This window comes from Bombina bombina, chromosome 1, assembly GCF_027579735.1.
Source record: "Bombina bombina isolate aBomBom1 chromosome 1, aBomBom1.pri, whole genome shotgun sequence".
Taxonomy (NCBI): domain Eukaryota; kingdom Metazoa; phylum Chordata; class Amphibia; order Anura; family Bombinatoridae; genus Bombina; species Bombina bombina.
The window spans coordinates 489,705,658-489,720,589 of record NC_069499.1 but is presented as its reverse complement, the minus strand read 5'-3'; the positions used below and the strand labels follow the sequence as shown (position 1 = coordinate 489,720,589).

At 37.0% G+C, this 14,932-nt stretch overlaps 1 protein-coding gene across 1 annotated transcript in view; it reads right to left on the bottom strand.

Moving 5' to 3' along the window:
* The window catches only part of DNAJB11 (DnaJ heat shock protein family (Hsp40) member B11), a 30,984-nt gene extending 18,087 nt beyond the window's left edge, over positions 1–12,897 (bottom strand). The window contains exons 1-3 of the mRNA XM_053698549.1: positions 12,669–12,897; positions 4,795–4,951; positions 1,394–1,491 (exon numbers count right to left, since the gene is read on the bottom strand). Coding sequence (XP_053554524.1) covers positions 1,394–1,491; positions 4,795–4,951; positions 12,669–12,742 — 329 coding nt within the window. The 5' untranslated portion in view covers positions 12,743–12,897. The remainder of the gene's footprint in view (positions 1–1,393; positions 1,492–4,794; positions 4,952–12,668) is intronic.
* Positions 12,898–14,932: the final 2,035 nt, after the last annotated feature.

Here is a 14,932-nt window from a genome sequence, read left to right as displayed (position 1 = left end):
AAGTTTGGGTTCCAGGTCCCTTTAAGAGCCAGGTATCCCTGAGAGGATACAAATAATTAAGGATATAACATCTACTCAAGAGTGGGGAAAGAAATAAAGTCCATGGTATCAAGTTATGCTCCGGTAGCTTTTAAAATAAATGAGCATAAACACCAATGTTGATAAGAACATGACAATATAAGATAAATATACTAGTTTATCTTTACAAGGATAGGCTATTATATAGGAAATTACCTATGCCTGAAAAGGAAGATTAATCAGAATTTACAGGTCAAGTAATTATAGTACATGTGTGTATGTGAGGCACTTGTGTAGTTGGTGTCAAGTCAGTGCTGTCCTGCCCCAGGACAAGTCTACCATAGAAATATCATATACATTCTAGGTAAAAGTCGTGAAGTCTAATACCAGGTATACGGGCAATAGGTTGTGGATGTTGTGTACACCATGTAAAGTCAATAAAAGTCCCTCAGGAAATTCCCGATTGCCTTAAATCAGCGTCAAAAGTCAGGGGATTGAGTATAAAGCAGCAAATTTGTAAATGTGGCATTTTTATTTTTTAAAGCAAACAAAACCATTTTCTTCATAACACACACATTTATATATAATGTAATGTAGCTAACCACATCAATAAACCAATGACAGACATAAAACAAGTGTACTAGTGATCCAAGTACATTAAGGAAAACCTAATAACCAGTAACATACTACGTTATGCATGGACAATACAAGCTATGACCCAATATAAATACACATTGAGGGATCTTATGGAGATGAAACAAGATACCAGGTTGTTAGACATACACTGGTAGATCTATAGATTGTTTACAATTTATTTAGTGAGATAAATGTGCAAAAAAAGTGATTAAAGGGACAGGAAACCCCAAAATTGTCTTTTATGATTTGGATAGAACATACAATTTGAGACAGCTTTCCAATTTACTTCCATCATCAAATTTGCTTTGGTCTCTTGTTATCGTTTGCTGAAAGAACAGCATCACACTATAGCCAGCTAGCTGAACACATCTAGTCAGCCAATCACAAAAGACAAATGTGTGCAGACCAATTAGCAGCAGCTCCCACTAGTGTAGGATATGTGCGTATTCTTTTTGAACAAGGGACACCAAAAGAACAAAGCACATTTGAAAATAGAAGTTAATTTAAAAGTGTCTTAAAATTACATGCTCTATCGGAATCATGCAAGTTTAATTTTGACTTTCCTATCCCTTTAACACAATTTACAGCAAATTATAGAACTAATTATATCAGTGACATGACAAAATACAGAGGAATTCACAATTGTCTAGGCTGTTGAAAAAATAAATTCAAACTTTATTTTTAAGCACAAATTACACATTTATTAGAGTAGTAGTCTAGTGACTCAGTGATCACTTACTGTGAAAAGATATCTCCATGGGAGCTTTGATGACCTTCTTTAAGACCTTCCTCTCCATATGCATCATATTGCTTTCTTTTCTCTTCATCTGAAAGTACCTAGAAAACAACACAAATGTTATTAAAGGGACAGTATATACCAATTTTCAGAACTGCATGCAATAGACACCATAAATGCTTGGACATTACATCAATATTACACCATACGTAGCAAACTCTTTAGGTCTACTCTTAACCGCCATTACCTCGCTCAAATACATTTGTGTACTTATTTTCCTCATGTTTTAACAATTGTATATTGTCCTATTTTACCTGTAAGTTGTGCTCCGAAAATAATAAAAAACTATTATTCAAAAATCCAGTATAAAACCTTTTTAAAAAACTTACTTAGAAGCTCCAAATTCAACACTGGTGATGAGGTTAGGCTTAGACACCTACTGAAAAGGGCTGAGAGTATACGCTCCCCCCATACCCCCTCCCCTGCATATGAAAAGACACTATTACAAAATACAATTTTTGTTATTCCATGATCACATAAAAACATAATAAATAATAAACCTGAGACAACATCAAAAAACATAAAATTTACTATTTATTCACCTAAAATAACTTCAAAAATCCAACCTTAAAAAGGAACAGTAAAGTCAAAATTGCATGCTCTATCTGAACCACGAAAGTTAAAACAACCTTCAAATTTACTTCTATAATTTAATTTGCTTAGTTCTCTTGGTTTCCATTGTTAAAAAACATATAGGTAGGCTCAAAAGCAGCAATGCACTACTAGTGGCTGCATATATGAACCTCTTGTCATTGGCTCACCCAACAACTTTCTAATTTACTTCTATTATCTAATTTGCTTTCTTCTCTTGTTATCCTTTAATGAAAGGTTTATCTAGGCAAGCTCAAGAGCAGAAGAGAACCTAGGTTCTAGGTGTTGATTGGTGGCTGTATATATATATATATATATATATATATATATATATATATATATATATATATATATATATATATATATATATATATATATATATATATATATATATATATATATATATATATATATATATATATATATATATATATATATATATATATATATATATATATATATATATATATATATATATATATATATATATCTATCTCGATTGTGATTGGCTCACCCATGTGTTCAGTTAGAAACCATTAGTGCATTGCTGCTCCTTCAACAAATGATACCGAGAGAATGAAACAAATTAGATAATAGAAGTAAATTAGAAAGTTGTTTAAAATTGTATTCTCTATCTAAATCATGAAATTTTTTTTTTTTTGGGTTTCATGTCCCTTTAGTTCCCAGCATAAGAATACCAGCAGTAGTATGCACATCTAGCAATTGTTCTATAGATTTTAACCCTTTTAGTTTCCTATCTTGTGGTCATACACACTATGAATTGTGGATTTCCGTGAAGTGATAAGTTGTTTTTTTTTAAACTATTCCCAGTTATCTATATAATTTGTGACATGCATTAATAGATCTCAAAAAAACTAAATTTTGGCTACTTGCTACAGGTACCTTTAATAGTATTAGATGTGGCAGAGATGCGACAAGCAAATATTTGCTCATTGTTACAGGTACCTTTAATTATTATTAGTATTAGCACATTCCACTTTCTGCACTAAATGTGGAGTACTTCCTCTGGTCTAAGCATAATAAAAAAAACTTATTTTTTGCCGCAACTGTTTTCACTAGCCAAACCTAACCTACTACTTGCCTTATTTGGAGGAGCCAATCCAGGCTTGAGCCTACAGACAAGGCTAGCCACATTGATTATGTTGCAGATGTTGTAATCTGCTGAAGTTAATTAGGGACAGATATGTACCAGGGTAGGCTTAAGAATCCTGCTGTGTTTATTTTCTGGTTTGAGAATTAAAAACACCACAATTTTACCATGCTAAATTACAAAAAGGGGGGGGGCAAAATAAATAATGCAAGTATACTGCAAAGTTGGTTTACTAAACATTCCATATTTAAATCTCAAGGTGTTTACAGCCCCTTTAATCTTAAAAGTGTTTTAGTGACCCACTTTCTAAAGTATTCAGTTTAGATTCCCCATATCTCAATATATTAAATGTTTACCACATTATAGAAAATGTCCTTGAAGTGACACAAATATTGTCAGGGGTGTCCAGTGTTTTTTTTATCAGTCTGTTTTATTAAAAAGAAAGGTATTTTTATCTAACTACTACTGATCTGTGGATGCACTCAGCTGTGTGCAGAAATACACACTTAAACGTATATGTTACATATCAGAACAATTTAAGTATAGATATATAAAATGCAAGTCTGTCAAAAGATCTGAAATAAGGGGCAGAGGCTTAGATACAAGGTAATCACAGAGGTAAAAAGTGTATTTATATAACCGTGTTAGTTATGCAGGGGAATGGGTAATAAAGGGATTATCTATCTTTTTAAACAATAAAGATTCTGGAGTATAATGTCCCTTTAAGCTGGCATACACAACACTAATGTTCCATCAAATGCATTACATTCTATAACTATTTAAATATTAATCCACATAATTTTCATTCCTTTAGTAAATTTCTGTGTTTTTATTATTAACTCCCAAACTTGTATGTTCAGTCTCCAATAACTCCTGTTTCTAAAATACGTTTCAAAACTCATCTTCAACCCAATTTTAATATAAATAAATCTACTAAAGTTTGTCATAAATATATATATATATATATATATATATTTTATCTGTGGGACATGGCTGGGGCTGTGCATTATTATAGGAAGCCTAACCCAGAAATAAAATATTTTACAAAGATAGATAGGAACCGTGTGAAGAAGAGATAAACACTAGATAATGTGTTCTCATTCTAGGCCTTACACTCATTTTACAGCTCATTTTGCAAACAAAGCAGTTTAAAAATTCTGAGAATCAGCTTTCAAAACTGTTGACTACATTTACTACCTTACTGCTCTCATCTGCTTGGTCAAACAGGTTCAACAACGTAGCAGTCACAAATCTTGTCAAACTAGTGAGCGCAGTAAAACTTTATACAAAATGTATGAACACTCCTAAGGTATTTAAGCTGGTACTGTATTACCCTTATACTATGTTAGGTTATCATCTAGATACAGAAGTAAACAGGAAATAAGTAAAGGGCTATGAAAGAAAGTTTTATATATATGCATAGATTTGATTGTTTTGCTCTATGTGGTACTTGAGTTCTCAGTCTTTATGAATTCTGTATTTAAATTCAAAGTTTGTAGTTGGAGACTTTAAATATAAAATGTTGCTAATGGCAAGTGGAAAATAGGAGCTATTCTTCAGAATACAATTCAACATGGACATAGATCAGAAATTGTGTTAGAATATTAAATAAAAGAACAGTTTATTATATACCTATACATACCTCATAGGCAGCACCTAAGTCTTGAAATTTGTCTTGTGCTTTAGGGTCATCTGGATTTCGATCTGGATGGAGTTGCAGGGCCAGCTTGCGATATGCTTTCTTTATTTCTTTTACAGTAGCTCCACGAGAAACACCCAAGATTTTATAAAAATCACGACTAAAATATGAAAAAAATAAAACAATATTGAAAAGTATTGAACATAGGTGCCATCTCAATCCAGGAATATCATTTTTCAGTAGATTATGGTGTTATCAAGTAAAGTGTAACACACCGTAAACCTTCACAACCCTGGGGTTGTGAAATAGTTGCACTATTGATTCTTATGATTTTTTTTTTTAGACAGGCGTTACAGTAGTTTCACACAGTAATTTCATATAAGAAACTGAAAATAACAACAGAGTATGGAGAGAGATCAGCAATGAGAGAACAAGCAGGCAATGTAAAAAGTAATTCAACAAAATTAGATCTTTTATTTACTAGTTTTAAAATGCTCTTCCCCTTTGAAAAATTTTATTCAAAGATTTAGAAAACACAACCAACTACATGTTTCCCAAACCAAGATTATACATTTGGTGTCTTCATAAAAGTCTAGTAGGTAACATTGTAAAATCAATTTAAAATATGAGTAAGACAATGTACCCATTCCACTAATGTGCATGCATTTAATAAAACACACTTCTCAAACTGGATAACTGCTGCAATAAGTTATTATGGTTTTAGTATGGACCTTGAATAATCGTAATTCAGTTAATGATTGAAAAAAACATGTAATGGGAAAAGATAACAGATTATATTTTTAGCTGTGCTGCATTAATCTGCTTGCTCTGAACTATGTTCCCAACCTGAAATTTAACTCCTAACTACATCATTACAAAATGATAGGATTTTATTACCAGTAGTGTTTGAAATATTGAATTTGCTTTTAATGGACATAAAAAGCACCGCTTTAATATGCGTCTGTCATTTACAGATTGTATAATAGTCAAAACTGAAATGTGCACGAGTGAATTTCAGTTTTGCAAAACACTTCTAGTATCAAAAATGCTTTTGGTAAATACTATTACTGTTTCAATGGCATATGCAAATATGTTGTCTATCCCCCGCGATATTCAAACACACCTGCTTAGAGTAGGCCGTGGCTTGCACGACACAAAACGGGGTCATCACTGACATGATGCACCCCACAACTGGCTCTCTGAGCAGGCACAATGTTTAAATGGGGGTGCTCTGGGCATGTGCAGGCCTTTACATTTTTGCACACAGCTTTTAAGGTAAAAAAATAATGTAAACATCTCTTGACGTTCAGTCCACTTCCTTGGCTCATTGCATTCAACAGGAAAGACAAAGTCAATCAGAGGCTGTTTCTCATGAGCCGTTATGTGCTACAGAAGTGATCTCCTGAGACCTTTAATAAGCTAGGGTGAGAAAAAAAAAGTGCTAATGCACATACACTGTTAATTTTAGTCAACAAGATTTTTTCCGTCAATATATATATATATATATATATATATATATTCAAAGGTGGATACAGCGCCTATATGTCCAATATACTGATGTGGTATGTGAGGAATAAAGGATGGGAAAAAGCAAATAAGAACATAGAAAATAAAAGAAAAAATAAAAGAAAAATATATATATATTAAAATAAAATAACAATAAAAGGTCCAGCTAAAAATAGCATATAAAATATATAAACTCTGAAACGATGTTCATATGAGTCCTAGAAGTAATATAAATCGTAGTGAATCTCCAGATGTAGTGGTTGTATAGATATAGTTGGTATATAATACCCTTACCAGATATTACCTCAATCGAATGAGGTAAGTATGCCGCACTGGGGGTATATATAGATGATTGGGTTTCCTCCTTGTATCCTGCTTGTGGTGTTCGTTGACCTCTTGGAGTATGCAGGGATATGCCTCTGATGATGAATAGATCCCTTATACTTCCTATGGATTCGTGGTTGGCCTCTTGGAGTGCTCTTTCTGCTCTGGTATTAACTTTCTCCGGCGTGAGGATACCCAGGGAGACACAAAGGAAATATATAGTGTAATACCGTTTATTTTCTTAAAAAAGCATAAAGATACAGTTTATATCGCACTCACATTTGACATCCTCAAACAGTATGAGGTATGTATATGGCACATATAATTTAGAGGAATCCTTTCCACAGGTTAGAATGGGATACAAAATCCCCAGTCACAATTACAGACCTCGCAAAGAATTTGCATACAGCTGTGGTGTATTTCAAAGTAAGCAAAGCAGTGCAGCATAAATGGCACATAAAGCACCGCTAGTGAGACTAGCTGCAAGGAGGAGCACAATCTTATCAAAAGACAACAAAATGGAACATGAATTAAAATGTGTATACAAACAAGTCAATTCCCTAACGCGTTTCAAAGGTTTGAATCCTTCTTCTTCAGAGGATTCTAACCCTCTGAAGAAGAAGGATTCAAACCTTTGAAACGCGTTAGGGAATTGACTTGTTTGTATACACATTTTAATTCATGTTCCATTTTGTTGTCTTTTGATAAGATTGTGCTCCTCCTTGCAGCTAGTCTCACTAGCGGTGCTTTATGTGCCATTTATGCTGCACTGCTTTGCTTACTTTGAAATACACCACAGCTGTATGCAAATTCTTTGCGAGGTCTGTAATTGTGACTGGGGATTTTGTATCCCATTCTAACCTGTGGAAAGGATTCCTCTAAATTATATGTGCCATATACATACCTCATACTGTTTGAGGATGTCAAATGTGAGTGCGATATAAACTGTATCTTTATGCTTTTTTAAGAAAATAAACGGTATTACACTATATATTTCCTTTGTGTCTCCCTGGGTATCCTCACGCCGGAGAAAGTTAATACCAGAGCAGAAAGAGCACTCCAAGAGGCCAACCACGAATCCATAGGAAGTATAAGGGATCTATTCATCATCAGAGGCATATCCCTGCATACTCCAAGAGGTCAACGAACACCACAAGCAGGATACAAGGAGGAAACCCAATCATCTATATATACCCCCAGTGCGGCATACTTACCTCATTCGATTGAGGTAATATCTGGTAAGGGTATTATATACCAACTATATCTATACAACCACTACATCTGGAGATTCACTACGATTTATATTACTTCTAGGACTCATATGAACATCGTTTCAGAGTTTATATATTTTATATGCTATTTTTAGCTGGACCTTTTATTGTTATTTTATTTTAATATATATATATTTTTCTTTTATTTTTTCTTTTATTTTCTATGTTCTTATTTGCTTTTTCCCATCCTTTATTCCTCACATACCACATCAGTATATTGGACATATAGGCGCTGTATCCACCTTTGAATATATATTCTCTTTTACTGTCTAGGGCTTCACAACCCTCCCAGTATATGTCCTATACAGCTGCCACTATTTCCTATACACCTTCTGACCAGCGCCCACAACAGAGTATCACTTGTGTCAACTCAGTACACTGAGGAGACACATTTTACTTATTTCTACATATATATATATATATATATATATATATATATATATATATATATATATATATAAATAAATGTAGCTGAGATGTGCACTCTCACTTTCTTAAATAACTGCCAGGGTGCTAGTGGAATTGATAGTAGTAGATGAAAAACTTGCACTCATTGGTCTTTTCTAAAAACTTTTACTGTGAAAAACTTTTAATGGTCTGAGGAAGTAGATACTCTGTCCCCGAAACGTTACACTTTTTCACAGTAAAAGTTTTTTGAAAAGACCAGCGAGTGCAAGTTTTTCATTATAAACTAACCATGCAAGTCTGTGCGTTTACCCTTGAAAAGGAGTTAAACACATAAAGTACCATCTGAGAGCCACAGAGAGCTGCTGGTCAGAAACGGGCACTGCTGGGTTATACGACTACTGCTGCGGATTGACTCACCAGCTGATGGATTAGAGTATGGTTTAAAGTGAATGTAAATTTTCTCTCCTTTGAACGTACATCTTAATTCCTTTTTAGTATATAATTCAAACCGCCACTTTTTTTTTTTGCAAAAATTTCAAATAAATATTCTATTTTTATTACCAATTTTCGTCCGTTTTATGGACTAGCTCCTCCCATCCACAACTTCCTTATTCTATTGAATGTTACGTATACAGTGGTCCCACCCTCTGTTTACGTAGAGGCATTGCGCGCTCCCAGCTATCAGTACAACCGCGCAAGTTGAGGAATAAATGACTAAGACCAAGAAATGTTAAAGAGCGCATCAGTAAAATGTGAAACCGCGTCTGAGATCAGTGATAGAACAGCGTTCTAATCTAACGCAAGCGCATTATGGACACGTGACGTCGAGAAAAGGGGTTTGGTCCCCCGGGGGGGGGATTCAATGCTTGGTTGACAAGATCGACCCAACTATGTCAATCAATATATATATATATATATAAAAAATACAAAATACTCGGCAATTACAACTATATTAAAACAATCATGAATTAAAGTACACCTATTTTCAGATAAATCTTAATGCTGTGTTTAGCAGGCAGACTGACTTTACATTCACTTTAAATTATGCTACCAGTATGTTTTTTGGGGTGTGTTTTTTTATCTCACACCTACAGGGAAGAAGCATCTACTACGCTACACTTTCTGTTTCCATCTTTTTACCTGTTACTCTTAGATGTACAAACAATTAAGATTCTAAATTGCTCAGTATTGAGCTGGACATTTTTTGCATCAGAGTATTTTCATGTAATATCCAGCTGATGTAACTCCACATGGGGAAAGCCTCATGAACTGATTAATTCCTGAAATTTATAAATCATTAAGTATAGTCAGAAGCTAGTTGCATACTTTTTTAGGAGTCAGATACGGTTGTCTGCATGTAAACATTTGCAGAATATATATATATATATATATATATATATATATATATATATATATATACACACACACATATAAAATAAAAATGTGTTAAGAGCTGTACCTTCTTTGGTGTGATATGTAGCAAACAACCAGGTCAACACACTGGCATTATAGGTTTCCCCATCATATATAGCATGTTGCAGGGTGCAGTAGCCTCAAGGATCGTCCCCTCAGACCCACTTACAATTAGAACACAGTAGGTGAGGCAGCACTCCACTCCAAAATTGAACCTTTATTAAAAAGAGCATTTCGGGATTTCTGTTAAAGCAGTGCTTTATAGCACAATATCACTAAGGATACTCAGTCTTGTTTTTTTTTTTTTGCTAGAAAAAAATCCAAACAAAGATATCTGGACTATATAAAAGAAACTATTTAGCTTTCAGCAAAACTGTATGACTAGGTGGCAGTGTATCTTTCCACTCTTACAGGCACTGACCACCACTGCATACACTTCTCCTTCAACAAACCCACCACCCGCCCCGCAGAAACTGGAACAACATCACCCAAGACCAACTACACTGCACCCTAAACAAATCCTCCCCACCTACCTCCACAGACGCCAACTCCTCCGCCCGCAACCTCCACCTCTGGATTACAGACTGCTCCAACACCCTCGCCCCCCTCAAAAAAACTTCCAGCCGCCAAACCACCAACAAGGCCAGCTGGTTCACCCCGGCCCTTCAGGACTCCAAACGCCACTGCAGACGATTGGAAAGAACCTGGAGATCCAGCAAGACCCTTCTGGAAAAAGCTGCCTTTAAGGAAGCAATCACCACCACCACCTCATAAAAACCGCCAAAAAAACAGCCATCCAAGACAGAATGAACTCTAACACACACACACACACACAACAGCAAGGAGTTGTTCTCAGTCATCAAGGAATTCTCTAAACCTAACAGCGACACCACCAACATCCCACCCTCCCAGGACCTCTGCAATACCCTCGCTGCACACTTCCACCGCAAGATCCTCGACATCTATGACAGTTTCACACCTTATAACTCAACCTCAACCACCCACTCCCCTCCCATAGTCGCCCCCCCCCCCACTGATTATCTGGAGCCCCCTCACCACAGAGGACACCCTCAGAATCATGAAATCCATTAACTCCGGCGCACCCTCGGACCCATGCCCCCATCATATATTCAACAAAGCAAGCGACACCATCGCCCCTGAACTCATTGAGGCCAACCACACCCTGGACCACTCCCAATCCAGTTTCAGAAGCAACCACAGCACCGAGACCACCCTCCTAGCCGCCACAGATGACATCCACACCATGCTCGACCGTGGTAAACTGCTGCCCTCATCCTCCTAGACCTCTCAGCAGCCTTTGACACCGTCAACCACAACACCCTCCGCACCCGCCTACACGACGCCGGCATCCGCAGCAAAGCCCTAGAATGGATCACCTCCTTCCTCATGGGCAGGACCCAGAAAGTCAGACTCCCGCCAGTCTCCTCCAAACCCACACCAGTCAACTGTGGTGTACCGCAAGGTTCTTCGCTGAGCCCCACCCTCTTCAACATCTACATGGCCCCTCTTGCAGCCATCGTCCGACGCCACAACCTCAACATCGTCTCCTACGCCAACGACACCCAGTTAATCATCTCACCCGAGATCCCACCACAGCCAAAAAGAACGTCCACGAAGGCCTGACAGCAGTCGCCGCCTGGATGAATGACAACTGGCTCAAACTGAACACAGACAAAACCGAAGTTTTCCACCTGGGACCCAATAAATCCGCATGGGATGACTCCAGGTGGCCCACAGCCCTCGGTCACCCCCCAACCAACCACGCACGAAATCTAGACTTCATCCTGGACTCCTCACTCTCCATGAACCGACAAATCAATGCCATCACCTCAACATGCTTCCACATCTTCTACGAAAAATCTTCAAGTGGATCCCTACCGAAACCAGTCAACCACGCCCTTGACAGCAGCCGGTTGAACTACAGCAACACACTCTACGCCGGCTCCACCATCAAACTCCAAAAGAGACTCCAACGTATCCAGAATGCTTCAGCCAGACTCATCCTCAACATCCCTATCCAATGAGACATCACCGAACACCTAAGGAACCTTCACTGACTCCCAATCAACAAGAGAATCACCTTGAAGCTCCTTACCCACGTGTTCAAGGCCCTACAACTCCGATCGGCCGACCAAGCACTCGCAGTCATCCCCCGCGTCAGCAAATCCACAGCGGGCGGAAGACCCTTCTCCCACATGACAGCAAAGACATGGAACACCCTCCCGCTGCACCTCAGACAATCCCCCTCCATTACAAAGTTTAGAAAGGACCTCAAAACCTGGCTCTTTGACTGAACGCCCATACCCTCCTATCTGCTTTCCCTTAGCGCCTTGAGACCCTCACGGGTGATTAGTTTGCACTCTATAAGTACCAGATAGATAGATAGATAGACTCCTACAGCATAAATAAATGGTGGTTGTATAAAATAATAGAAGGTGCAAACAAAAGATTTGCTTGTTCTAATTTATTACAGTAAAACCTATTTGCTTCTGCTTACACCACTACAAGAAAAGCAGGTTACCAAAGTTTCTGCAATGACTCCACTGTTTATCTTTATAGTAACAAAATGAAAAGGTTAAACAAAGAAGAAAAAAGCAAACAAATAGGAAATCAATGTTCTTATCACACATTTGCTTTTTATTGGATTTTTTTAAACTAAGAGGGGAATCACTATATGCAAATACGGTTACAATATTTACATTTTGGAAATTGAACAGAACATTGAATTTTGTAATTACAGAGAAGGCTCCTTTCCTATATAACAGTAGGATTGTATTATAAAATGAATATTAAAGCGATCTTTATCAAGCAATGTGTCAAAAATAGATTTAGATCATTCAAAAAGTTACTTCATCCAATACTCACATTTTAAAAACAATAAAGGCTACGTTTTAGCGTTTGAAATATTGGAATCATTTTTAAAGGGACCCTTACCCAGCTATCACAGCATCCATAAGGTACACCAGCAGGAAGCACAAGCCACTGACATATTGAGGACCGATCCTCATGGCTCCAACCGGCAAAGGACCCTCCAAAAGATTATGTTACAGAAACGTCTGTTTTAACCGCATGAAACCAACACCGGCCTCGGTTACACTTCAATAATGAAGAACCGCACACTAACCACCATTCACTCAGCTCTCTCTGACACCGGAAGAAACACGACACTCTACACAGAATGCATTGAAACTCCCGCAGCCAATCACAACGTAGAACATCAGCAGCACCCCGGTTACTACTAACCAATCCGCATTTTTGTATCCGTAAGTTCCGTATGTGTTTGGCCAATGAAACACTAAGACATGGCAAACTACTGTTCTGTCATAGCTAACCAATAAGGTTTCAGTCAGTGCAGTCACCGTTCAGATACGTAGTACTACTAGTAGTTGTCACATTAGAGTGGAGTGGAGGTGTTTCCAAAATCAACTACATTTAATTCGCTTACATTTGTCTATGGTTGTGACAAAAGATGCGCTATATATCAAGTTGTCAATGAGATTGCCATTGTTTATAGTTAATTTAATGCATTCAGGCACTGAAATAGCCAAACGAAAAAGTAAACTAAGTTCTTGCTGTGTATAAAGCAACTTTGTTAGGAAATGCTTTCTATAATGAATAAAAGGAAAGATTAATATATAATATATTAAATGATTGCGTGTTTGTGGTCACCTTTGCTGTGGCTAGTTAGTAGTAGATGTAAATGTGTGATCTTAGCTAATCATTCACTGTGTAGAATGTTGAAGGGTCACTCCAGCCTGTCTCAGAGAGTGGAAAAGGTACAGGTATTTTATAGCAAAAGCAAACAAAATACATAGAATGTATTTTTACATTTTTTTATTTTCATTGATTAAATGGACGGTTTATACCAGAATTTGTATTGTTTAAAAAGATAACGCCTTTACTACCCATTCCCCAGCTTTGCACAAACAATATTGTTATATTAATATACTTTATAACATTTAAACATCCAGATTTATGCCTGTTTCTAAGCCACTACAGACAGCCTCTTATCATGTGCTTTTTTATTTGCTTTTGACAACAAAAGACTGCTCATTCATGCGGGCCATATAGATAACATTGTGCTCACCCCATTTAGTTATTTAAGAGTATGGCTGTCAAAAGAGGCTTAGATACAAGGTAAGCACAGAGGTTTAAAGTATATTAAAATAACCATGTTCGTTGTGCAAAACTGGGGAATGAGTAATAAAGGGATTATCTATCTTTTTAAACAATAACAATTTTGGAGAACACTGTCCCTTTAAGCATTTTACAGGGAAGATTAAATATTGCATTTAATAATGTCACTTTAAGCTATTTTGTATTTTAAAAAATAACATGAAATCAAAATCAGACTTTCATTATGCAGATAGAGCATTACATTTTAAGAGACTTTTCTTCTGTTATTAAATCTATCATTCTGTTAGTGTCATTTGTTGAAAAGCACATCTAAGTAGGCTCAGGAGCAGCTCAGCAATGTACTACTGCAAGCTAGATTGTGATTGGTGGCTACAAACCTATGCCCCTTGTCAATGGCTCATCAGATGTGTTAATGTATCTCCCAGTAGTGCACTTTTATGTCCATTTAAATAAAAGCTGATTCAATAAAAGTTAACACTGGACAAGATAAACATCAATTTGTTTTGTTTTTTAAAAATCCAGGGCCCGATCCGATATAAATCGTCGCCCGCAAAAGCCGGCGACGCCAAAATTTGCGCTGGTTTGGTATCACATATACGGCGTAACATAGAAGTTACGCTCGTATATTTCTACCTTCGGCCGTAGTTTTTTGGCCCATAGACAGGTATACCAAATCAGCGCAGTTTGGTATCCAATATACAGCGTAAGGACTTACGTGGCGAAAATGGAGAAATCTTACTCCATTTTCACCTCGCCACAAATTGCAGACGTAGTAAGCCTTACGCTGTGTATTGGAGCCCCGTAACTCCCTAAACTACCTGCAAAATAAAACCTAACACCTAACGCATGCGCAATGTCTATCTACCTGTCAACCGCGAACTGCAAAATAAAACCTAACACCTAACGCATGCGCAATGTCTATCTACCTGTCAACCGCGATCCCCCGCCGCAATCCCTAATAAAGTATTTAACCCCTAAACCACCGCTCCCGGACCCCGCCGCCACCTACATTAACTACCTCCTAATGTGAGCCCCTTACTCCGCCGCCACCTACATTACCT